The 24,893-nt window shown below is 36.1% G+C and overlaps 6 protein-coding genes across 7 annotated transcripts in view; 2 read left to right on the forward strand and 4 right to left on the reverse strand.

Moving 5' to 3' along the window:
* LOC104711770 (phosphoglucan phosphatase DSP4, chloroplastic-like) overlaps window positions 1–3,287 on the reverse strand; it is a 9,640-nt gene extending 6,353 nt beyond the window's left edge. Inside the window, exons 1-13 of the mRNA XM_010428524.2 lie at window positions 3,176–3,287; window positions 2,952–3,075; window positions 2,762–2,867; window positions 2,558–2,634; window positions 2,382–2,458; window positions 2,188–2,268; window positions 1,484–1,616; window positions 1,180–1,239; window positions 1,015–1,071; window positions 782–877; window positions 442–501; window positions 252–359; window positions 1–158 (exon numbers count right to left, since the gene is read on the reverse strand). Coding sequence (XP_010426826.1) covers window positions 33–158; window positions 252–359; window positions 442–501; window positions 782–877; window positions 1,015–1,071; window positions 1,180–1,239; window positions 1,484–1,616; window positions 2,188–2,268; window positions 2,382–2,458; window positions 2,558–2,634; window positions 2,762–2,867; window positions 2,952–3,075; window positions 3,176–3,201 — 1,131 coding nt within the window. The 5' untranslated portion in view covers window positions 3,202–3,287 and the 3' untranslated portion in view covers window positions 1–32. The remainder of the gene's footprint in view (window positions 159–251; window positions 360–441; window positions 502–781; window positions 878–1,014; window positions 1,072–1,179; window positions 1,240–1,483; window positions 1,617–2,187; window positions 2,269–2,381; window positions 2,459–2,557; window positions 2,635–2,761; window positions 2,868–2,951; window positions 3,076–3,175) is intronic.
* LOC104715569 (poly(U)-specific endoribonuclease-B-like) lies at window positions 4,186–5,180 on the reverse strand (the record flags this gene model as incomplete). The annotated part of the gene is made up of 3 exons (XM_010432964.2): window positions 4,186–4,532; window positions 4,647–4,718; window positions 4,803–5,180. Coding segments are annotated over 3 exons (612 nt in total), but the record flags the coding sequence as incomplete, so codon positions are not given.
* On the reverse strand, window positions 5,855–9,061 carry LOC104711771 (SEC12-like protein 1). Its single transcript, XM_010428525.2, has 10 exons — window positions 8,655–9,061; window positions 8,300–8,400; window positions 7,664–7,796; window positions 7,491–7,582; window positions 7,193–7,292; window positions 6,904–6,976; window positions 6,685–6,805; window positions 6,473–6,592; window positions 6,320–6,390; window positions 5,855–6,231 (listed from the first exon to the last, which is right to left on the reverse strand). Exons 1-10 carry the CDS (start codon window positions 8,835–8,837, stop codon window positions 6,041–6,043), a joined length of 1,185 nt encoding a protein of 394 aa, XP_010426827.1. The 5' UTR covers window positions 8,838–9,061; the 3' UTR covers window positions 5,855–6,040.
* LOC104715570 (putative CCR4-associated factor 1 homolog 8) lies at window positions 10,907–11,833 on the reverse strand. The gene has a single exon (XM_010432965.2). It carries the CDS (start codon window positions 11,807–11,809, stop codon window positions 10,907–10,909), a length of 903 nt encoding a protein of 300 aa, XP_010431267.1. The 5' UTR covers window positions 11,810–11,833.
* On the forward strand, window positions 17,119–23,732 carry LOC104711772 (dihydrolipoyllysine-residue acetyltransferase component 1 of pyruvate dehydrogenase complex, mitochondrial). Its single transcript, XM_010428526.2, has 23 exons — window positions 17,119–17,363; window positions 18,148–18,204; window positions 18,343–18,397; window positions 18,480–18,513; window positions 18,887–18,936; window positions 19,021–19,065; window positions 19,237–19,310; window positions 19,447–19,516; window positions 19,907–20,098; window positions 20,195–20,239; window positions 20,363–20,436; window positions 20,739–20,808; window positions 21,040–21,426; window positions 21,578–21,638; window positions 21,711–21,755; window positions 21,845–21,928; window positions 22,293–22,369; window positions 22,440–22,502; window positions 22,646–22,716; window positions 22,814–22,874; window positions 23,028–23,088; window positions 23,172–23,252; window positions 23,338–23,732. Exons 1-23 carry the CDS (start codon window positions 17,269–17,271, stop codon window positions 23,394–23,396), a joined length of 1,911 nt encoding a protein of 636 aa, XP_010426828.1. The 5' UTR covers window positions 17,119–17,268; the 3' UTR covers window positions 23,397–23,732.
* The window catches only part of LOC104711776 (mRNA cap guanine-N7 methyltransferase 2-like), a 5,613-nt gene continuing 4,771 nt past the window's right edge, over window positions 24,052–24,893 (forward strand). For both annotated transcript variants that reach the window (XM_010428530.2, XM_010428533.2), the window contains exons 1-2: window positions 24,052–24,189; window positions 24,273–24,351. In XM_010428530.2, the coding sequence (XP_010426832.1) occupies window positions 24,088–24,189; window positions 24,273–24,351 (181 nt within the window). In that variant the 5' untranslated portion in view covers window positions 24,052–24,087. The remainder of the gene's footprint in view (window positions 24,190–24,272; window positions 24,352–24,893) is intronic.

Genomic DNA, 24,893 nt, shown 5'->3' on the forward strand with positions numbered 1-24,893 from the left:
TTCACATAGTCTAGTCGGATGCTCTTTAACTCTCAAGCCTCAGAACAAGTCTCCAAGAACTGGATTAGTTTTGACCGTTCTTCCTCAAACAGCTCAGGGTCTTCGCACGATAGTCTCTCCCGAGTTGCACCATCCACACTCGTTGGATCATCCACTACCTGTTTCATTAGTACACAACAACATCACAGCATTAGTAACTCATTCATTGAAATATGTTCAAATCTATGTTTTAAGAGACAGAGACATTTTACTTTTGCGTAATTGTTGGTATGGCCGTCTTTGTTAGGTCCTATAAACGGTTCAGCCTCATTGTGCGTCCATTCACCATCTATAATGTATTTATATTCAAACTGTCCTTCCTGCGTTTCAGAATGATAGTGGTAGTCAGAAAATGATGACAAAAGTAGACACTGAGCTTTCCAGTTCATTACGAAAACTCACAGGCAGTTCTCTCTTTAGTGTCCAGAATCCTGTTCCTTTGTCCAGTGTTAGAGGTAGCCTCTACATTAAGGGAAAAAATGGTGAAAATTAGAACAAAAGATTTACATTGTACATTAATTTAATCCCACATAGTTCTGCAATATCATAAGACAATTTTTTCACGAAATAAGATCTGAAATGCAACCCTCATCTCTTCCACTTTTTTTATCAGAGAAGCCTTTCTTTACAATAGCAATGAGAAATGTGTATCCTAGTTTTGAAGCTTAAATGTGACACCATAGTCTAAGAGCAAGGCATCATAATATATTATTTAATTAAAAAAAGAAAGAAATATATTCACCTGTCCCCATCCAATGTCAAGGCCAGAAATTTCTACCAAGGAGAACCCCTTATCTTTCAGTGTCAGAGTAACAGTCTTCCTCTTGAGTCCTGTGAGCTTTTGTGTCCATATATACCCGGAAACAACAATCAGGAATCAAGGAACTAAGCCACAATTGTTGCAACTAACGCTAATCAATGGAAGTGATAAACTTCAAACATAGCAAGCATTGTGAAAGTTGCACGATAACTCACAATATCAATTGTTGCATTTCTGATAGCATCCAGCTTCGGAAAGCACGACCTTTTGCTCTGCAATAAATTTTCAGAGATGTTGTATTAACATGTTGGGTTACTTTATATAGGTATCAAGAAAATCATGTAGAGAAAACAGAAACCACAAGTACATTTGTATCTTACCATGAGTAATTTATGAGCTTCCATAAGTTTATAGCCTTGCACCCAAAACATGTATGTCAACTGAAATTGAAATTAATATAAACAAAAAGTCAACACTTGTTCATTCCTTCATTAGTCAACCAAAAAAACACACATAAAATAAGACAACTACTGTTTGCAACAGCCTTCTAAGAACTGAAACACTGTTTCAATACTGAAAAGCAATACATTTACGCTCATGGAAGACTCACAGTGAAAGATGTGCTATAGAAACAAAAGGGAGAGAAAGAGAATAGCACAGTAACAAAGTTTTTTTGCAACTTACCGCAACAGCAGGAGCCCTTCCCATTCCAGCAGTGCAGTGCACATATGTAACTCCTCCATTTCGCTTAACAGCTTTGTACAGTATACTTACGACGGCAGGAAGACGCATTCTCAAATCAAATGCATCAAAGTCTCTGTTACATCAAAGACTACAATATGTCAAGCCTTGCGTTTTGCCATGGTGAATTTTTCTATGAATGTGCTCGTGACCAGTATATATCATATATGAAAAGGGGTGATGGTGGGTCCAAGTCTTTAAGAGTAAAGAGAATTAGTGAGGTTGGGATGATGACTAACTACCAGTCTACCACATTACTCTAGTTCGCAAAGAGACAAAGGTGGACAACCAAAAAAGTTAGTTGATTGCAGTGATTATGCTCCCTTTGGAACAAAATTCACTCACTGTTCTGTTCGTCATACACCAGTTATTGCTAACACAAAGGTCTACTGAGCTCTTATTTTGCCAACGAAAAGCGATAAAAGTAAAAAGCCCAAAGAGAAAAGGAAAGTATAATACTCTACTGATCAAACAATAGGAACTTAAAGATTGTGTGCCTAAAAGGATACTGAAACTACCCTCCCACAGTGTATTCAAATCAATTTTGAAAAAAAAAACACAGCCTACCTCATAGGCTCCTATATAAGCAATAAGAAAGGTCTTGAAAAGGAAACTAAAAATCAACTAATGATTTACCAAGGCCTTACCTGATTTCACAGCGAATATGCTCAATATCATTATATTTCTTGGCATATGCTTGGATGCTTCTTATGTCTACTCCAAAATATCTGGAAGTATTGGTCAAGGATTTTTCACACCAGAACATTCTTTCTCACTCAAACGGAAGGAAACTGAAAACAATCATAAACATGTATAGAAAAAGAGGGCTCTGGAAGGATACTCCAAGTCTGGATCTTGTTGCAAGCAAAATATGGTTTTAACCCCAATTTTACGAAGCTTGTCAACATCTTCAGGGGTCTAGCAATTAAGAAGAGCAGAGGAGACAGTAAGAACACCAAGAAAGTAACACATTTCCAAAAAAAAAATCATCATTTGACAGAAGGATAGAAAGAAGACCTGTAAGCACGATCCAACAATTAAATCTGGACGAATGAAGTTGTAGTTCATTCCAAGCTCGTGCCTGTAAGTTAAAACTGAAAATGAAAACACATCTGAATCAATCAGTGCACTAATCAAATAGAATTTCATTATCAGGCAACAACTGGTAGACATCAATAGAGTTTGAATGGTTTAAAACAAATACAGGTAAACTTGACTTACCAGCACCCATAGCTTGAGTCATGTCTTGGCTATATTCATCAGATTTCTCTTCCTCCTCCTTTGAAACACCACTCATCTCTGAGCTGGATTTTGACTCTGATACCGCCTTCAGTCCAAGCATTTGGGCAAGTTTCTAACATTTTCTTTATTTAAACATTCTCAAAAGTACTAATAAAAAATCTTCAAAAACCTGTAAAAAGAGTCGAGATTTAGGATCATTGGCTTTGGTCGGAAATGGTACCATCATCTTCAAAGAAGACGGAGAAAGATCTCTTTGATTGCACCCAAATCCCAGCAGAGGTGAGACAGAACATCTGAAATAAGTAACGATCAAACACACAAATTCAAAATCGAATCAAATCAACAACATTTTCAAAAAAAAGATTGCTACTTTTGTGAAAAGCAAGAAGATACCTGGGAAGATTCTGAAGGCAATTCATCTTTTGAGAGAGTGTAGAAAAAAAAATATCAGCGGATGCAGACGAACCTACTACACTCTTTTTGAGCCTATGATGAAAAAAAAAAGATCTTTGGTAATTATAATAATAATTTCAATTAAAGGTCCAAAAATGTGTTTGTGAGAGTGACTCCGACGGTCACGACGATCCCATTGGGGACCCCACGGTCCGCACCGGGAATGCAATCACTTTTGTTTCTTACGTAAAGTGGATATATTATTTTTAATGAAAGCTCCAACTTTTTATTTTTATCAAAATACACCCCCTTCGACAAGCTGATGTGGTACTTCGAACACATAAAGCTTTGTTTCTAGATTTAGAATTGGCTTTTAAGGTCTGTTCTAGATCCACATGATCGGAAGTGTAATGAATTGAGCTGAGCACCGTTAATTTTAATGTGGGTTATATTTGCAGATTATTTTTGTTCGAAGTTTATTTTCTTAATATGAAAAGTAAGAGGTTCTTTTTATATATTTTTCGTATTTTCCAAGAGTTAAATGAGACCAATCACGTGACGTCATCACTTACAAAAATATCTTTGAATTTTTTTTTTTTTCCAATTAGAACTGAGAGGTAATTTGCAACAGTAAAGTTAATCGATAAGGGCATCTTTATAGGCAAAACTGTTTTTTGTGTTCTTAGATTAAATATATTAAGAAAATAATCTAAGATCAGTAGTTAAGATCTTTTGCTAAAAAGTTAGTTATAGGGATAACATATTTAAGATCTTAATATTTAATAATATAATATTCTTAAACATATTACAATTATAAAATCTAATAAATTTGGTATATAATATTAGAATTAAACTTATTACAATTATATAATATTCTTAAACTTATAAACTTATAAATTATAAAAATTATAAAAGAACATTTAAATTTCAAACTTATAAAACTTTTATTAAAATTCATAATACAATACCAAATTTTTATGAAACAACAAAACATTGTAAATAAAACTAAAAAAAAAAACCAAACAAACATACAATTTGTGATGTGCTTGTCTATTTACTGATTCACTGATAGAGATGATACGAAGACGAGGCCACAAGAGAAAGTTCAAGAGAAAGTAAACTGTCCAAGATGCAACTCATAGTTGATCATAATCAGTTTGCAACATTGCAAGCAGATAAAATAGTCTCAAACACATCAACTCAACTGAATGTGGTTTTCTTCTCTGCCCATGAAGAAACACATTGTGTATAGAGCCAACTCAAACTCTGGACTTACTCCTACTAACGTACTTGAGACTGATTTTAGAACACCGTTCCACTCGAATTGGATAGTTAGCAGCTGAGTCTCTGAATCAGGCTGCATATGAATCAAAAAGTGTGATTTCTCGGTTAGTCACCTGCTCTATAAAGTACTTATATTATATATTTGGAAGACATATGTATAGCGTTGGACGAAGCTTATGGTACTTACAATTTCACCGCGACGTCGGGGAAATATATAGCCTTGATAATCTACATTTCCTTTGGCTTCCTCCAAGTAAAACTACGATAAAAGAGAGCTCCAGTTTAACCTTTTGTGAGTTTTAATGTTTAGATTTGGGGTTTCCAGAGATTTGGATTCATGTACCTGAAGCCAGTTATGGAATCCGGAGACCTGTTCCCCACCAGATTGTTTGATCTCCCCAACAAAGACATGCTCAAACGCAGAAGAAGAGCCAGAGGTACCTCCACGGCCATAGAGATCGAACCAGAGACTTGTCAACATTCTCTTGAACTCTTGGTAGCTTCCAGGAGCAACGTCCTTGATCACAAGGTACTTGATCACAGCGGTTCTGCTAACTTCTTCAATGAAAGCTGCTTGCTCTTGCCTCTCTTCTTCTGTGACTACTTCTTTGTAATCTTCATTTGGGTTATAGTTGTCAAGCAACGAACAGAATCTGGCGAAAGTCGGTTTTCTAAAGACTTCATCGCTCACCCAAGAGAAGAGTAATCCTGGATTGACGAATCAGATGTGCTTGTACACATTTCACACAGTGTATATCTTCAATTCCTCCACAAGAGCCTTCAAAGTTATGCACAAAGACACAATTTTTTTACTCATTGACTTCACCAAAAGACACAAACTTTAACATTTATACTACACGGAATCAGTGATTGGACAAATGGGTAATCAGAGACTTGACCGGAAAACTTACCGGCGATAAGAAATGGGCGAAAGGCGAGTCGTGCATACAAGAATCGAAGCCATGGATAAATATGATCTTGAACTTAGCTTCGTCTCTAGGGATTCCGAATTCCTTGTAAGCAAGATGTCTTCCGTCTCTCAGTTTGATTTTCGGCGATGTCACCGCTGCTCCACCGGGAGAGCCGACGATTTTAGCCGGTGGTGGTTGGATTGATTGATAAACCCATGCCAAAGCTCTAACGAATGATACAATATCGAAGAAAAATATCGAAGAAAATGAAAATGAAAATGAGAGAGATCTCTCGGCTGCCAAATTTTTTTTTCCAATCCAATCACCATTTGGACACGTCACAGAAGAACACAGCTAACAACAGTTCCGAAATAAGAACATGTTTTATGCTCTAAGCACACTTTTTAATTTTTTCAAATAAAAAAAAAACCTAAGAACACCCCTAAAAATATACCGATAAAGATGGCCTAATGACATCAAAGACTGTTCAAAACGCCAAAGCAGCAAAACGAATTTTTAACTTTAGAATCAAAAGATTGTTATTGTCAGGTGACATCAGAATAATAATGAGAGCGAGGAAAGATTTAAAAGAAAAATAAAACATTGCAACAAAGTTTGAAAACAAAAAAATGAAACAGAGGAATGTCTCATAAATTTACATAAAACTTTTCTATAGGTCCAAGTTCCACCTACTATGATCCTCAGAAGGCGTGGATGAATCTCCAAAAAGACTTATCTTTGGTCTTTTTTGATCTTTCCCCATTGGTAACCTCCAAAACGAATCTGAGTTCTCGAAGAAAAAGTATGCAGCAACGACTGATGCCATGAACAAGCAAAACAACAATGCATAAATCTGCCACTCTGCACACATCAAACAGATAAGATAATATTCGTGAGAGAGGTATATAAAGCTATATATGTGCCACAGAGAGAGAGATCAGCAACAAACCTTTCCACTCCTTTGGTACACTGAGCTTGGTCACCATCTCACCCCATTCGCTCGAAGTTGTCAGCATAACCCTAACCAATTAGATCAAATCAACATTAGAAGCAATACTAAAGGGATTTGATTATCATTATCTTTTCAATTAATTCGCCATACCTTTCACTAGGGCAGAACTCAAGTGAAGCAATAGATTGCCCAAGATGCAGCCTCTTACTGTAGTGGTAGATTTCCATTGTCTTAACTTCAGCAACAGATACATCTCCATCTTTGCCACCCCTAAAAAAAAAGGTGCAAAATTTGAGGATTTTAATCTTTGTACAATCAGAAGCATGACAGCAATAACCAGCCCGGGATGAAGAAAGACTCACAAAGCAATATATTTCCCATCCAAGCTCACTGCCATTGTCGATGCAGTCTTCCTTGACAGCTTCTTGAACCCAAGCTTCTTCCATGTACTAATGTCATAAACATTGACCAAAGGCGTCTCACCTGATTCCAATTGTTTAAGATTTCATCTCATGTTATAAATTCAAAACATATAGTGATGCTTGCAAATAGTCTACTCTTAAGTGTTAAATATTATATACCTCTTTGAGCAGCACAAAACAAAAAAGGTTTAGTTCCATCTTTAGAGAAACGGCACAGTTCAATATTCTCATCCTGCAGACATGAAAAATATCAGAATTAGGCAGGAGATACATCAGGAGCCAATATAAGAAACACAATAAAGACATAATCTAGACAGAGAGGAATCAGAATTATATTGTTAGAAGAAACCATCGATATGAAACTCCTCTTTCATGCAGATTTCATTGGATATATTACTAGTTTAATATAGGGATGCAAATGCAAACTTCAACTCTCACAATCACATACCCCACTACGTTCCAAAGTAGACAAAGGAAAACCATCTTCTGCTTTCCATATTCTAGCTGATCCATCAGTTGATGTTGTAGCTAAGTACTCTGAGTCCAGACTACAAAAAAAAAAGGGTGCAAATATGAGAAAAGTGCACTGAGTGGCTCGTTTCACATTCTCCATTAACTTCTATTTGTGTTGTATGACCCTAGTCCCAGTTCCAATACAGAATACCATTTTTTACCACCTCAATTATGGTTTAAACTGAAAAGCATATAAAAGGAGGGATGATGGTAGAGAACACTCTGGTCGTTACCTAAAATCCATATCCCGGATGGATTTGTGTGCCTTTGGTTCATCCAAAATTACACCTAGGTTTGGCCACTCCATAATTCTGAGACATCCATCCTGAATAAAGCTTGTAGTAAGCTACAACTAAAATTTTCGCAAAAGTGAAAGAAAGGATTTTCTTATAAAGCAGTTCCTTACCACTCCTCCAACAGCTAATTTAGACCCATCAAAACTGAAGGCCATACACTTCTGCACTCCAGCAGTTTCGAGAGGAAGTAGTTCTTTGGCTAAGATCGTAACACCTGTTGCTCCTCCAACAATCTCAAAGGACCTGCAAAATCAAATAAATTATCTTTTATCATCTACACCGTAAACAAAATTTGTATTGGCGCAAGATGGTGTCCAAAAATGGAGGAAGTCGATTCCAATTATCTAGCATGCAAGTTTCAACAGATAGAATAGTAGAGTTGCAAAAGAGATGCAAGAAAGGAAAGTCAAAATATTATACAAAGATCAAACTAGGAAGAGACCAATTATACAAAGGCATCAAACAATCTCCAACAAAAGTAAAAGCAGATAATATAATAAACCAAACCTAAAGCACAAAAAATTCAAGCACCAGTACAATTAATTCTACATCAGCAAACATAGGGGGTAGAGAAGATCGTTTGAGGTAATGAGAGAAGCAATGTTAAGTTCTGGTCATTTGATGCCTAGTTCTCATGACTAGATTGAGAAAACGTGTCATCATCACAGGTTTAACAATACCAACTCAACAAAATTAGAAACATAGTATCAGAGGGAGATAAAAGCGAGAGAGAGAGAGAGACGTACTTGCAACCACCTTTGGAGGTTGAGCAGATGAAATAATCACCACCAGGATGCACTGTAACAGTCACAGGATCACCATCACTCTCCTTAAGCGTGTGCGTTGCCTTTGATCAAAGAAGACGAAAAGGTTGGTTTTTAATTTCATTGGTCGACACAAGTAAACACTTTTCACAGAATCAAAAGGGAACAACTTGAAAAAAACCCTAGATTTCTTACATGATTTTCAAAAGAACCCAAATTTCCCAATCGAAATAACTAGACTAGACTAGATTCCACCCTAAACCCAATTAAAATTTTCGAAGCTCCCGTATCGTATCATTCCAGTTTCTAAATTACAAAAATCAAAGAGGAATTGTACCAAAGGAGAGGAGGAGAGGGAAGCAGTGACGGGGTCGAAAGAGAAGATGTTAAGGAGAGCAGGAGAAGAGCCACGGCGTTTAGAAGCTTTAGCGATAACGACCCAGTTAACTTTCTTCGGGCGACGGATCCATGATCCGCACACAACATGCCCACTCTCACGACTCGCTTCTTCAATCTCCATTCCTTTTTGGATTGATTGATTTTTTTCTCCTTTTTGGTCTTTTTCTCTTCTTCCTCACCAATTTGGAACCTTTATATATAGAGAGAGAGCAGAAGAGAAAAACAAAAAACAAAAAAGGAGTTGACTTTGGAAATTAGAGAGACAGATAGGTTTTGTTGGGTATTATAATGATAATGGGATTTGCAAAAATCTCAGATTTGACAAAATGAAGAAACAAACGGAGATTTTGAGCTGTTTTTTAACTAAAAAATAGTATATAGGAGAGATAAATTACACAAGTCAAAGACCGGTGGTGGGAGAGGATATTCCTAAGATCCTGTTCCGATACCAATTTTATTACAAAGTACGCTACGGTCACATCGTGCTTCCGTGATCTTATATAGCAGACTTTCCCCATTCGTGTCAATCTCATTGTTCCCACACAAAATATATACTACAGAGAAAAATATATATGTTAGCTATCGAAATCGAAAGGAATCAAACTGAAGTTTTAAAAAAAAAAATATTCTAATGAATTGTAAAATTTTGATAACCAAACAAAACGAAACCAGATTAGTTTTGGATTGAAATATTTCGGATACCAAATAATAATACTCTTCAGTCTTCATTACAATTGGAAAAATCAAAATTTGTAGTTTAAGGAAGAAAGAAGCTCTTAATATTGCAATGCACGTACACATTAGTCATAAAGGACTCATATTATAGACATGAGATTTGGTCTATTTGTTGACCAAACATAAAAAAAAATATCGCTAATTGTTCACCATGTAGCACCACTTACATTACATGTAAACAAGAATGTCTACGTGGCACTGTTGGAAGAACAAGGATGCGAATAGCCAATCATTGGAGGCTATATATAGATGAAGCTACTATGATGATTTACATAAAACTGGATGGTTTAAAAGTTGCGATGAAATTTTGTGTGTTTGGCTTGTGGGGTAAATGTATCTCTGATCAGGTTGTTTGATGGGTGAGGAAGCACTGGAACGAGATAAGTTGCAGGACAAATCAGAACCTCTGTCTCTGTGGTGGCCATTTCAGAACTTTCAGTCCACTAATGGAACTGGCCCGTTCTTATTAGTTCCTGAGACTATTCTTGAAGTTGTGTATGTTTTGAACAATACCAAATCAATTCTTCTGATGCAGAAGGAAAAGAGTTTAGACTCTTGGAAATTTACATTCGATCTGCAAACAGTTCAACACATTCTGCAACAGAAGGCTGTTGAATCAATCTTTGACGTTGAGTATCTAGGTATGTCCACAGAACAAAGCCTTTTCTACATGGCACAGATGGAAAAGCAAGGTCCGCAACCATTTAACTTCTTGGAGTGGTTGCAAGGCTGGGTTTTGCCTCAGGAGCTTACAAGTTGGCGTTGCCACTTGAGCAGCATTGCAGGTTGACGTTACAGCAAAAAAGGTTGATTGGTTTGTCTAATCTTAGTCTTACAGATACATGAAAGTGAGAGAGAGAGAGAATAAAACTGATGTTAACGCTGAGAAGGACTGTTTGTGTTGGCTATTGGTACTTGCCAACATGACACTTCACTAAGTACGTAGTTTTGCCTTAACAATGATCTAATCCGGTTTCAGGTGATATATAAGACAAAAGTAATTGATGTGATGACGTCGATGGTGATCTTGATCTAAGTATGGCACATCATCTCAATATCACATTTGTATTCTTGATTATTGGGAGAAACCATATATACCGTGAGAGAGTGTGAGTGATCCGGTTGCAGAGAAACTTCTTGTCTTGTTTTATGCTTCACTACCATCTTAATTCTTACACAAAACTTGTCTTGAGACAATTATAAAAACTTTAGCTCTCAAAGAGACTTCATTAATAGGGAAAACAGTCACTGATTCTGAGAAATTTGTGAAGAAAGAAAGACAAAAGTGTGGAATTAAACAATCTAAAAAAAACTCAACTTTTCATCAAAATTAAATCGGATACAAACAGATACATTGAGACAATACTAACAGGAAGAGATGTGTTGTTGACTAACACTAAACACATCAAAGTTAAGGTAAGGACTAATTAAGCAGTGCAGTGTTTTCCTTGAGATTTAATACATACATAAGCTAGGCCCATAGCCAAAATCACCAAAAGGAGGAAACCCAGGAACAAACATCGGATTGAGTAGCGGAAACGGTGGTGGAGGAGGAGGCGGTGGTGGTGGAGGTGGACCGTAGCATCTGGTCATGATGGCAAGGTGGATCTGTTGTTGTCTGTGCATTAGACGATCAGAGAAGATTCTACAGCCGAGTCCATAAACAAAGCCTTCAGACTCTTGCACATCCTGGAACATCTTACTCTTAGTCATCTTAACGAAAACCCTAGCGGTTAATTCGCTATCTGAACCGGCGTGGTGAGCAGTACCAACACGGTCAAGTCCCAACGCATCTGCTAGATGCTCTAGACCTAGACGGCTACTAAGACCGTCGTATATATCCGCCATAGCTTTCAGATCAAAAACAGAGCCGAGGGTTCTAGCTACGGCTTTCGAAAACCTAGCAGGAGTTGCGGGTAAAGACTCTCCAGCGGTGAAACACTTCAACAAATATGCAATGTCATACAATCCATGAAACGTCACCCAAGTGATGTTACTCGTCCTCTTCAGAATCCAAGAGAGATCATTGAAAAAACCGTCGATTTCAATTCCTTGGGCCCTAATCTTCTTCAGATCTAGACCGTTGCGTTTTAGGAACTCGATGGATTTCTCGTTTCTCGCGTCTTCAGCATCTCCGAAATCAGAGAAGTTGATCTCCCAAGTTCCACCGACTCTTCCGTTGCTGTTGAACAGAGTTAGACCTAATTGGATCAGTTTCGTCCTGTCTACGCTGAAGCTCATGTCGGTGTAACGTTGATCATCCGATGCGTGTTGTGGTGTATCCCTTAAGCAACCTGGGAACTCTGTATCAAAAGCGATAAAGCGGTAATATCTGAGACAATCTTTGATCAAACTCATCTCTTCGTAACGATTCCAATTCCAAATCTCACGGCAATTTTTCATCGAACTCATGTTTTGTTTTGTTTTGTTTTTTTTGGTTGGTATAATAGGAGGAGCGTGAGAATAAACAAAAATAAGAGAAATACAATATATATAGTTTTAGTATTTTTGGAAAAAAAGCAATTTTCCTTTTTCCAGTATTGTTGATTTTATTATTCCCTTCTATATGACCGTTTGAATTTTTTTTTTTTTTTTTCTGATAATTTACATGAATACCAATTTCTATTTTACAAACACAGATGGGGAGGTTCGAAACTTCTTTTTTTTTTTTTTTGATTAGTTACAATTACAGAATTTCTTTTCTATTATAGAATTTTGGACATCTTTATTTATTTTTGTTTTGGTTATTAAAATATATAAAAGTCAATTAAACAATTTTCTCAATATATGTTATCACTTTGACTCAAAGTCTTTGAGTGTCACAAGACATAAAACTCAACATAATAAAAACAATGCTACAAACTCAGATTACTATTTTTGTTGTTGTCTAAAATTAAAACACAATTAAACTATTTTTCAACATATTTCATCACTAGCTATCTTAGTGTAAATGTGTAATAAGACTTACCATGGTTTTTTTTTGTTTTGTTTACAAAGACTCAACAGAGGCCAAAGTCCGCAATTAAACTTTTTTCTAATTTTTAATATTAATTAAGATTAATTGTTGCAATGACATATGTTTTTAGAGAAATATCTCTTAAAATTAATACCATATAGGTAGTGTAGCTGTAATTTGAGTACCGTAGAATTTAGTTATGCAAATATGTTTATTTTATCTACAAAATTTAGGTTGTCATTTATCCTACAATCAATTTTTGTTTTTTACATATTTGATATTTTTATGTTAGTGATTAATTATGATTTATAAATATTTAATAATAAGATATATATTTGATAAAATTTACATATTATTTTTATATGAAAATTATATCTTTTATAAATTAGGATTGATATATAATTAAAATATGATTTTTATGATGTAATATAAATTTAAAATGTATTGCAAGATGAAATAAGTGATATCTAAATCCTTAATTTTTTTTTAAAAAATATATATAAAAATATAAAATCAATATGCATAAATTACTTAAAATTCAATTAGTTTGAATAAAATGCAACATATAAATTAAGCTTCACGATGAATAACGAATATATGCATCATTTGATAAACGCAGAAACCTCTATGTAAGTGAGTTGGATGAAATGTGTGTGTTGTGGATAAGACCATCAATAAGAAGTATTGTAATTTTTTCTTATTGTTTACTAATATAGTTTTCAGTTGGAATTTGAATTCAATTAATTTTGTTTAATTTTTGGATAGGTTTGTTTTAGGTAAAAGTAGCCAAATTGAACTGAGACCAAACATATTTTGCAATGAGATAATTAATTACAATTTTTAATGATACAAAAAATGTAACCAGTTAGAATGAGAGGTCATATCGAGTATAAAGGGTAATATAGTCATGGTCTCATGGGGCTCTCAATATATATAGGAAATTGTTATTTTGTATCTTGGAACAAAAGGAAATTTCCCTTTTTCAAGTTTGGATATTTTTTCTGATATTTACATGAACTTTTCATATACTTGTAATACAAATTATCTTTACTAAAACAGATTAATTGAATCAAGGCAGGTTCGAATACTTGTGGACAGATTAATATCAATTTCACCAGCCAATGGAGGAGAGAGTCACCCATAATCCCCCCCATGGAATTCAGGGATATTAAGACGGAAACCAACTTCCCAACACGAGTCAACAAAACGCTGGTCTTGAGGACAAAACAGATCCACATCACGTGGTGGCTGAGCTGGATCTACCACGGGGTTGTCATGCTAACCTTGTTGGGGATCAACGAAAATTGGATTAAGGCGAGGGTCAGCCACACCACGAACTTGGAGCAAGACGTCAGTGAGAGAAAAAACAAAAATATCTGAAAGAAAAAAAGTAAATAAGTCATTGGAATCCCAATATATAAGGGGAAAATTGGAATTAAAGGATCACTACAAAAAAAAAAGTTTGTCCATAATTAATAACATTCTAATTTGAAGGACCCCTTCTACATCCTCTTCTGAGCTAAGAGCATGGNACACTGAAACTTCATAAACTCATATTTGCAGAACACACAAACATAGATCTTTCTTATGATTGGCTTTTTTGGGTTTTTTTTCTTATGATTGTTGAAATCTTTCTTACCTAATTTATAGTAACTTATTCTCTCAAAAACAAACTCCATTGATGTTATGAATTGGAGATTACCTCAGGATGATCAGAGAAAGAAGCAGAAAGTAAGAGACCAAGTGACATAACAGATTTAACAGAGCTGAGGAATTTTTCACCAACCTTAGAAAAATCCATCCCATAACTGCCTTGGGTTAATAAGAGCATGGGCATTGGTGTCCCCTGGTTTTTGGTCCCCCAAATTTAATATTATTATTTTGAAAGGTTCTTATTTTTAGTATGAGCATTGCTGTCTACTTGTATTTGGTCCCCCAAATAAAACAATAATATTTTCAAAGTTTAAATCTTTTAGGCATTAACATCTACTAAGTAGTAAATATACATCCCACTGGGGATTTATGTAGATGTTAAGCTAAGAAGAAGTAATAGCAGACGCAAAACATACATCATCAGCTGAGGTCCTGACTTGCAGCTTGTTCTTGCACTCAGTACAGCTCATCACACCCTGCAATATCAGTAGATGTTCCGTCAAATCATATTAGCATATAATGAGGTAAAATGCCTAACACACAGAAAAACACCATATCAGTAGTTGACAATTTGAGAGAAATAAACCGGATCTGTATCAAATATAACAATGTAAATACAATAACAGTAGCCTAGTTCATTAGCAGCGGAGAAAAAGCTTACTGTTTCATTATTGTGACAGCAGAGTCATGAACATGATCATGTTGATGTTCGTTGTGCTTTCTTGTATCACAAACCAGTTTCTATTTGAAGACTGATCTATATACCATGACTGCATTGATGGTGATGATGATGATGATCCTCTGCACAACTCAAGCCATCTACATTGACTTCTGAATCAATTCTGAAAAGGTATGCTATTTCAGGACACCAACAGAGAGAAAGAAAGATACTTAAACTTGGACAAAATACATAGCAGAAGTTACCTCTCAAGATCATAACCTCCAATCCCTAAGACAAAATCCATATCAACATCTCCAAATTTGGTGTTTTTGATGGGAGCCATAGAGTTGATTTGCTATTGATTTTAAAAACCAAATAAAGAAGAAGTGTCAATGACAAATATATCTTCATTCTATTGGGGAAAGTGAGCTCACGAGCTAATAAGTGTCTTACCTTGATTCTTCTAGTTAAGTGCTCCAACTCAGGCTCGGATGCCAAATCAATCTGCCATAAAAATATAGTTAAGTACTTAACGACCTACAAGATGATTCCTCATAAATTGTATCAAATGACTGATATATATCACCGAACTGGACTCTTAAAAGAAGATATAACAAACAAACCTTATTCAAAACTATACGATCTGCATAAGCAATTTGTTCAACTGCCTCATTCACAACAAATCTCGGTTTCACTTCATTCAAATGCCGCATCGCGTGTTTAGAGTCAACAAGTGTAACAACACCATATAACTTTATCTATCACTAACAGACCAATAACAAAACTTAGCTTCAGTGAAAAACACAACACAAACAACAGATACCTGTAGTTTCGATGACAATATGGTCAAATCTGTCTCGTTTATACTTAACCAACTCAAGAAGCATTTTGACTAAATCACCACGAACAGTACAGCATAAGCAACCATTGTTGACCATGATAATATCATCAGAGGAAGAAGAGTGGCTCGCAACCAGAGATCCATCGATATCAACCTCCCCAAACTGTTTATATATATTCACAGTTCTGAAATGCTTAACCAATCTGCAACATTACATTAAGCTAAGATACATATACCAACAAAATATCTCAGAAATGCGCAGCAAGAGGACAAGTTTCGCGAATCGTGCACAAGTACAATAAACACAAATTCGATCCTGTACCTTTCCAGAACCGAGGAATCCGGTGATAACTGTGGCGGGAATGCGAGTATCCTGGTCTGCGAAACCTAGACAGTCGAAAAACGTCCCAAACATGCGAGTATCCTGGAATGCGAGTATCCTAGACAGTCGAAAAACGTCCCAACTTAAGAATCGTTTCTTCGATATTGGGCCTTTTTTGATTTATTTAAAATCACAAAAAACCGGGGGACGGCTCAAGTGTACACCGTTGCACATGGTCTAACCTCTTTTGAGCTCACCAAGTCACCATAACGTAGATATCTTATCTCCTTACCATGACAAAAGAACACAATCCTACCTTTCCTTTTTCTCCTCCCAATTTTTCAGGTTTTTGACTAGTCGTGACATATTTTTATACACTTAAGCTGTTGAGCGTAGAAGAGCATAATAAATGCTTAAATATGTCTTCTTGAAAGTCATATTATTAGCATCGCTATTGTTTCAGGAGCCGACTTGCCAGTTGCCATCATGTCGAAGGCGTGCACATTCCTACAAGAACAAACCGTCCAGCAGCATCCACCCGGACCATCCCTCCTCGGTCAAATCCATATCATTTTATTTACATAAGTCATACGTCTTTATTATGTTAGGATAAAGACGTATATATATTGTAATATATTTTGTAGTTACAGCATGTTTAATTGAATTTAATAAATGTTTATTAACTATGACAACTTTGATCTTGAGTTTTCTTGACCATCAAAGTTGATAATTATAGTGAGAGAAAAAAATATGTTGACTTTTTGAGAATTAATTTGTAAAATATTTATTTCTACGCCGCAAAGCTTTTCATAAAATTGCTATTCTAATTACGGTTAAAAACGGTAATTTACCCTGATTAGTCACAGATTTTTCTTAATCTTATCCCCATTTCAGGGGTTGTAATTTCTCCTTTAACTTTAATGCATCAAATTTTAAACGGTATGAAGTATGAACTTTGTCTAAATTTTAGTCTATAGCAAAAAAATCTCCATTTGTTTGTTTGGCCAGCAGAACTATAGAGAACAATTTATAGAATCTGTATTATTATGTAACCGCGACCTTTGGCAAACGCAAAAAGGTGGTCGCAGACAACCAATCAAACCCTTAACCGAGGGCACTAGCAAAAGAAATGTTTATAAAACTTTGGTTCTTCGATCAAACCGAAAATTAAATACGATACTAAATGTGATATTCGGGTCCGGTTTTAGATTCGGGCCGGACCGGGCCGTATCTGAATTCAGAACACTTTCCTTCATGAGGATCGTCTCGTGCCGTCGTTGCGATCAGACCAAAAAAATTAAAGTTGTTACGATTCGATTCCATCGTCTCTCTCTCGGCTCCCATTTGTGATTTGTCAAACCCTTTTCTCTCTCGAAGTGCTGTCATGGTGCTTCCTCTCTTCCGGCGTGCTGCGATCACCCGCACTTCCTCGCTTCTCAGAGCTCGTCTTTTTGCTCCTGCCTCCGGATTCCATACTCGGTACGCTTATTTTGCTCACGCGTCTTCTCCCTCTCCCTCTCTCTCGTCCCGCCTAAGTTTTGATGTTTCTCTTCCTTGTGCGATCCTTGGCAATTTGATAAGCGACCTGGTCCTCCAGTTGAATTTCAATTTTTTTTTCTCTCGTTTTTGAGCAATCCGCCATTGACTTCTCGAAGTTCTTATTGCGTATTGTATAGTGCTGTTTAGTAGTTTACTTTTGGACGATATCAATATGATTGATTTTGCTTGAACCAATACTAGTTTGTTTTCTGATATGGCATTACTATTCTCCAATTTGTGAGATGCATTTTCCATTTTATGTTACTCGCGTTGAAGAGGAAGTGAGTGTCCTTCGAGTATGGTTAATTCCAATACCTTTAGCTAGATAATCTTCTTGGTTGTTTTCAGTATTGGCACCAACTGGCTGCCAAGTTTCTGAAAATTATGGAAGATGAATTTTTCCATCCTGTGGTTCATAACACTGATGCAAGTAATCAGCATAGTCGTATTTCTTCAAACAGTTTGATCAACCTAGCCTTTTGTTCTCGACTTCTCGTTGAGTAGGTTGCAACGAGAAGCATCTGATAGATGTTGGATTATAAGCTCCTAGAATATATGAATGGATTCTGGAAACGAAAAAGAAAGAATATAGGATGTGTAATTTCTCTGCTCGATTTTATGTTGCTGTTTTGCGTGGAAGTCCTTATATTCATGTTCATAGAACCGAAGTTGGTGTGATTTATTTAGCTATCCAATAAATTTTACCATGAACTTTCTGATACAGCTATTCTAATGGAGCATACCACTTGGACAACAAGATTGGTAGCAGTAACGGTGTGAGGTATGTGTTCCATACCACAAATCTTGGTAGTTTAACATGGTTGTAGAAAAAGTATACCTATATTGTTGTAAAATCAATATTTAGTTAAGAACAGCATTGTTTGTCCTTTTTCAGATTTTCTCTGATCTAAATTTTCAGGTCGGCCTCCATAGACATGATTACAAGAACGGATGATAGTCCTCCAAAGCCAATTGTAAGTTCAAAAGTTAGTACTGTTGGTTTTTTTAATTCACTCTCATCTATCCCTGTATCTCACATACATTGTTTTCTTGTAGTTGCGATTTGGCGTGCAAAACTTTTCATCAGAAGGTATTCATAGATTGTTATGTCATCTTATGGAATAAGGATCTTCATAAATGAATCTACAAAGCAATTCCATACTAGAATAACTAAACCAGTCGATTTATGGGACTTTCATCTAATAAATCAACCTGCTGACATTTGTAAAATTGTATTAGTCATAAAAATCACCAAGACACAAATATTAAGTGGGCGATAAGAATAATTGATGGCAACTTTCGCTTATCTTATAGGAAATGTTGGTTGATGCAGGTGCAAAAAACTTCCCATAGCACTATTTTCTCTGATGTTTTTGCTTCCATCATACTCTTATATATCGTGACTGGAAATGCAATCGAATATACATAATTGTTCCAGTAATACAATTGTTTTTGGGTTGTAGGATCCACATCACAGATGGTTCTTGCAATGCCAGCGTTGTCTCCCACGATGGTATGAAATTGGACTTCAATATTGTAAAAGAAATTTGGCCTTCATGCAAGAAGTCATTGTTTTATGTTTTTCGGGCTTTTGCAGAGTCATGGAAATGTTGTGAAATGGATGAAGAAAGAAGGTGACAAGGTGGGTTATTTCTTATTTTCGGTTGACAAAACATTCAGTCGACTTGTATGATGTTATTTTAGACTGATCACTATACAAGAAAGACGATAAAATTTTTTATATAGCTGACAAAGACAAAATAGAATGTGGAAGTTCTCAGTAATAAGTATGAATTTTGGTTCATCCTGACAGGTAGAGGTGGGTGATGTACTATGTGAGATAGAGACAGACAAAGCCACTGTAGAATTTGAGAGTCAAGAGGAAGGGTAATTCTAAAAAATCCGGTTCATGATTTATGTGTTTTGATATATAGTTTTATTTTATTTTACCTTGGCAATTCATATGACTCATTACAAGTATATGCAAATGTCAATTGGCTTACAATGAAGCATGATCCTGTAGATTTCTGGCCAAGATTTTAGTCACTGAAGGATCAAAGGATATCCCTGTTAATGAACCGATTGCAATAATGGTAAGCACAATGGCTATCTTATTCATTTAAAGAAACCAAGTACGATCTCACAAAAGGTGATGCATGCATCGACCTACGTTTATCTAGTCTGCTTTTGGCCTCTTCATTTTCTTTTGTTTCCTGGGTTTACATCTTGGAAGAGTTAACGAATCAAAGAGATCTATGGTGTTTTGTTGTCAATATTTGTTGTGGAAAAAACAACTCCAATCCTCATGCTGTTTCTTATTCCTAATATTACCTCATGTAATAATGAGTTTTCACGTCATGTCCCCTACATGATATTTGGTAGGGTTTAGGGTGTAGCGTATAGAGTTTAGGGTTTGGTCAACATATTTGCTACAGAAGTTTGATGGATACGAGTTTAACCTTAACTACATAATTGTAACCAAGGTTGAGGAGGAAGATGACATTCAAAACGTTCCTGCCACAGTAGAGGGTGGACAAGTTGGTAAAGAAGAAACATCAGCTCATCAAGAGATGAAACCTGACGAAAACAAACAACAAAAAAGTTCCATTCAGCCCAATGCATCAGATCTTCCTCCACATGTCGTCTTAGAAATGCCAGCACTTTCTCCTACAATGGTATGAGATTCCATATTTTGTGCTAGCTTTTTGGAAGAGAAGGCATCCACTTGTATCCTGAGACCCTGAATCATTTATTTGTCAATTGATGTGCAGAACCAAGGTAACATTGCGAAATGGTGGAAAAAAGAGGGTGACAAGGTTAGTTTCTGGTGACCCAAGTCTGAAGAGTAGATTTGCATTGTAATTTCCACCACACGGAATCTGGTGTTTATGCACTTGCGGACTTGCCTGTGTTGATTCTTCTTATTACCTTGTCCACAGATTGAAGTGGGTGATGTCATAGGTGAGATCGAGACTGACAAAGCCACTCTGGAATTTGAATGCCTTGAAGAGGGGTATACTAAAAATCTTGTTGTCTTATTCCTATAAGCAATCACTTTGAGCATAAACAATATTTCTATTTCTAGGCAATCTGTTGATGCTCATTCTATATAGCATTCATAATCTGTGGATATCACTTCTTTTTGTTTGGATTAAGTGATAGTATTTACTGATTTATGGATTGATTACATATTTCTTAGATTCGGTATGAGTAGGGGCTTCCTCAATAAAAAAAGATTTACCTGCTGCATTAGTATTCAGATGAATGATCTTATAGTAAAAGATTGTATAACTTGATGGATGACTTTTGGTGTAGGTACTTGGCTAAGATTCTACTTCCTGAAGGTTCCAAGGATGTGGCGGTCGGAAAGCCGATTGCCCTTATAGTAAGTCTTTTAGTTCAAAAGTACACTGACTAAATTCTTGATGCCAGAAAATTGTTTTACTACTGGTTATTTAATCCGTTTGTTAGCCGGTAATTCCTTTTGTGTTTAAGTTGGTCGGCACTCTTCTAGTTAAATCTACGTTATATTGGAAAATGTCTACACAAAAAGTCTTGGAAAATGCAATTGCTTGCAGATTGAGGGATATTAGATACTAATCCTTCTTCTTTGTAGGTCGAAGATGCTGAAAGTATTGAAGCCATCAAGTCTTCTTCCACAGGTGGTTCTGAGGTTGAGATAGTTAAAGAAGTCCCTCACAGTGTCGTAGATAAACCTACAGGGAGGAAAGCAGGTTTCACAAAGATCAGTCCTGCTGCAAAACTATTAATTTTAGAACATGGATTGGAGGCATCATCAATTGAGGCATCGGGTCCCTACGGTACATTACTGAAATCAGACGTTGTGGCCGCAATTGCTTCTGGCAAAGCTTCTAAATCATCTGCATCTACGAAAAAGAATCAACCATCAAAGGAGACCTTGTCCAAATCCTCCTCTACATCAAAGTCTTCTGTGACTCAGTCAGATAATTATGAAGATTTTCCCAATAGTCAAATTCGCAAGGTAGTTGAAATATTTATTGCTCTCTATGTGGAATGATAAATATTTCCTGTTGAAGCTTTCTTCCTTAAGGGGAGCATACTTTCTGCATTGATTATTGCTGCTATGATCATAATGAAATCTTGTCTTCTGTTTGACATTTTCCACTTGGCAGATTATAGCAAAACGTTTATTGGAATCAAAACAGAAGATACCCCATTTATATTTACAATCAGGTTGGTGATTCACAACCTTTGTATTTTCCTTGTGTATTTATTTGCTGTTTAAGCATTTGCTTGTGTCTGCAGATGTAGTATTGGATCCTCTTCTTGCATTTAGAAAAGAACTTCAAGGTTTGTAGACTACATCCTTATCCCACACATCCTGGTAGTTGTTAACAGCCTGAGAGGCTCAGAGTGAATTGTGCTTTCATGATCTACAGAAAACCATGGTGTTAAAGTGTCCGTCAATGACATAGTTATCAAAGCAGTGGCAGTCGCACTGAGGAATGTACGACAAGCTAATGGTGAGAAATTATTTTCTCCTCGTAAATGATTCAGTTACAAAGAAATGTTCCCATACCTAGTAATGAGTTAAACCTTAGTTCGTCCTCTTTAAGGAAATTCAGCTCCCATGTTGGATTTTACTTGTAATGCCTTTTGCCCCCATTGAGAATAATTAGTAAAGATGTTTTGAGATTGTAATACAGTAACATTCAATATGACTGATAATGCATGTTAGACTCGGTTTTAGTCTTTACGAGTAGGATATTTTCAGCTTGAGTTTGATGTAATGATTTGTAGATTGCAATCATGTGGTTGTTTTTTCTCTTTTGCTTGTTCACGCCTTTGTTACGATTGCTTAATGTTCTCTTTCTCAATTACTGGCAGCTTTCTGGGATGCTGAGAAAGCAGATATTGTTATGTGTGACAGTGTTGACATATCCATTGCAGTTGCAACTGAGAAGGTATACTTGTGTCTTCGATTTTCTGATTACGTCAACGGTAAATCCCTCATCATCTTGGCATGTGTTGCAGGGTTTAATGACTCCAATTATCAAGAATGCAGACCAGAAATCTATTTCTGCTATTTCCTTAGAGGTAATTCTTATACTCTCTGAAGTTTGACCAATATGGCAGGCTATAGAGGCTCACTTGTTTGATCAGTTCTTACCATATATCATGTGCTGTTTATCAATAGTTATATTAATTAATTTTGAATTTTCGATTAATCTGCGGTGCAGGTTAAGGAGTTGGCACAAAAGGCGCGGTCTGGAAAGCTTGCTCCTCATGAGTTCCAAGGAGGGACATTCAGGTATTCATTGTTTTAAGTTATTAAGCATCGTCTGAAATTATCAGTTACGTGAAACTTTCCCTACTTACCAACAAAACCATACTTTATTGTTTACCAGCATTTCAAATCTAGGAATGTATCCGGTGGACCATTTCTGCGCAATCATTAACCCCCCTCAGGTAATCATAGCCCTGAAAATGCTACCTAAATTACAGATGGAAGATTAAGTTTTGCTGTGCGTAATTTATGTGGTGGAATATTTAGTTTAGTCTCTATAGAGACGCATATGTGAATTTGGATAATAAACTCCAGGACCGTCAATTGTCTTGCAGGCTGGAATTCTAGCAATTGGTAGAGGAAATAAAGTGGTTGAGCCGGTTATGGGAATAGACGGTGAGATAGTAACATCCTTTTGGATATCCACCTTTGGTACACCAGTCTGATGAGTTTATGACAAGTTTTTATCATTGTTTCAGGAATTGAGAAGCCTTCGGTTGTAACGAAGATGAATGTAACGCTATCCGCTGATCATCGGATCTTTGATGGACAAGTTGGAGGTAATGCAACATTCAGTACTTCCTACTGCTATCATTCACTGTGTTTTTTCTTTGGTACTCATTGCTTTTATGAAACCGGTTTCAGCTTCATTTCTGTCTGAATTGCGTTCAAACTTTGAGGATATTCGAAGACTTCTTCTGTAAGAAGGTTCAACTGTTTATCAAATGGATCTTGGATTGCTACATAATAAACCTTGGTAGTTGGAACCGACCCACGTGCACACGCAGAACTAGATTTGCTGCTATACATGAGAAGCTCAGATTACATGTTTCATATTTTTTCTATTTGGTTCCTACTACCAAAATTTGGTTTTGGTTTACAATCCGTCCTACAGATTGGTTTACAATTCTTGCTGAGGTATTTTTTGTTTGTCCCAGTCTCCTGAAAAAATAAATAACTTGAGCTGTCAATAACAAAACAGGTAAAATGATTAAGACCTATTACCTCTCATATCATTGTCATGGCCTCATGGGTTTAAAGTTGAGCCTATTTTTATTTGTAAAATCTTGTTTTGGAGCCTTAACTTAAGAAACCATAACCATTACAAAACTTTAATATTGAAATATCGGTCAAGTATCAACAGATTACAAACTTCATATCCAAAAACTAGGATTTAAATTCCAAATTCTGTAATATGTAGCATTATGTGAATTTGAATGTGTTGCAAATAGGGTTGTAGTTTGTATTTTTAAAATGTTTTAGGATATAAAAGAAAATTTCAAAACGTAAAACAACAAATGTATATATATATATATATAGGGACAACAAGAGAAAAAAAGTATAAATGGGTTGCTAAAACTGTAAAATTAAAAACATCGGCCGGAGAAGAAAGAAATGAGCGGCTTCGCGGTTTCAAAACCGGAGCAGAGTCATCATCGCCTCTTCGATATCGCAAAGACGGCCATAATCAACATATTCGCACATCCATATACCACTGTATCAAACACTAACAACAATCTCTCTTCCGTTCCAAAAGTCTCAACCTTTATATCTCTCTCTGCGTGTTTCTTTTTTTTTAGGTTTGCGAGTTGTACTGTGGCGAAGCTCCTGACACCGACAAGTGGGAAGCTGCTCCGATTGGTCACTACATCGGAATTGGTATAGTTACCATCCTTTTCACTTATACACTAAGTGTTATATCCTCAGTATAATATCANTAATGCATGTTAGACTCGGTTTTAGTCTTTACGAGTAGGATATTTTCAGCTTGAGTTTGATGTAATGATTTGTAGATTGCAATCATGTGGTTGTTTTTTCTCTTTTGCTTGTTCACGCCTTTGTTACGATTGCTTAATGTTCTCTTTCTCAATTACTGGCAGCTTTCTGGGATGCTGAGAAAGCAGATATTGTTATGTGTGACAGTGTTGACATATCCATTGCAGTTGCAACTGAGAAGGTATACTTGTGTCTTCGATTTTCTGATTACGTCAACGGTAAATCCCTCATCATCTTGGCATGTGTTGCAGGGTTTAATGACTCCAATTATCAAGAATGCAGACCAGAAATCTATTTCTGCTATTTCCTTAGAGGTAATTCTTATACTCTCTGAAGTTTGACCAATATGGCAGGCTATAGAGGCTCACTTGTTTGATCAGTTCTTACCATATATCATGTGCTGTTTATCAATAGTTATATTAATT

The sequence above is a fragment of the Camelina sativa genome, chromosome 9 (genome assembly GCF_000633955.1).
Source record: "Camelina sativa cultivar DH55 chromosome 9, Cs, whole genome shotgun sequence".
In the NCBI taxonomy this organism is placed as follows: Eukaryota; Viridiplantae; Streptophyta; class Magnoliopsida; order Brassicales; family Brassicaceae; genus Camelina; species Camelina sativa.

What these genes read in the sequence shown, in the direction of transcription:
- LOC104711771 (XM_010428525.2), bottom strand. Translation starts at nt 8,837, where the DNA reads ATGGAGATTGAAGAAGCGAGTCGTGAGAGTGGGCATGTTGTGTGCGGA. An exon ending in CCCTCTCCTCCTCTCCTTTG is followed by an intron (nt 8,401 to 8,654) that starts GTACAATTCCTC and finishes CTTTGATCAAAG; the next exon opens with GCAACGCACACGCTTAAGGA. An exon ending in TGTACCAAAGGAGTGGAAAG is followed by an intron (nt 6,232 to 6,319) that starts GTTTGTTGCTGA and finishes TGATGTGTGCAG; the next exon opens with AGTGGCAGATTTATGCATTG.
- LOC104715570 (XM_010432965.2), bottom strand. Translation starts at nt 11,809, where the DNA reads ATGAGTTTGATCAAAGATTGTCTCAGATATTACCGCTTTATCGCTTTT.
- LOC104711772 (XM_010428526.2), top strand. Translation starts at nt 17,269, where the DNA reads ATGGTGCTTCCTCTCTTCCGGCGTGCTGCGATCACCCGCACTTCCTCG. An exon ending in CAGCGTTGTCTCCCACGATG is followed by an intron (nt 18,937 to 19,020) that starts GTATGAAATTGG and finishes GGGCTTTTGCAG; the next exon opens with AGTCATGGAAATGTTGTGAA. An exon ending in TTGCAGTTGCAACTGAGAAG is followed by an intron (nt 22,370 to 22,439) that starts GTATACTTGTGT and finishes CATGTGTTGCAG; the next exon opens with GGTTTAATGACTCCAATTAT.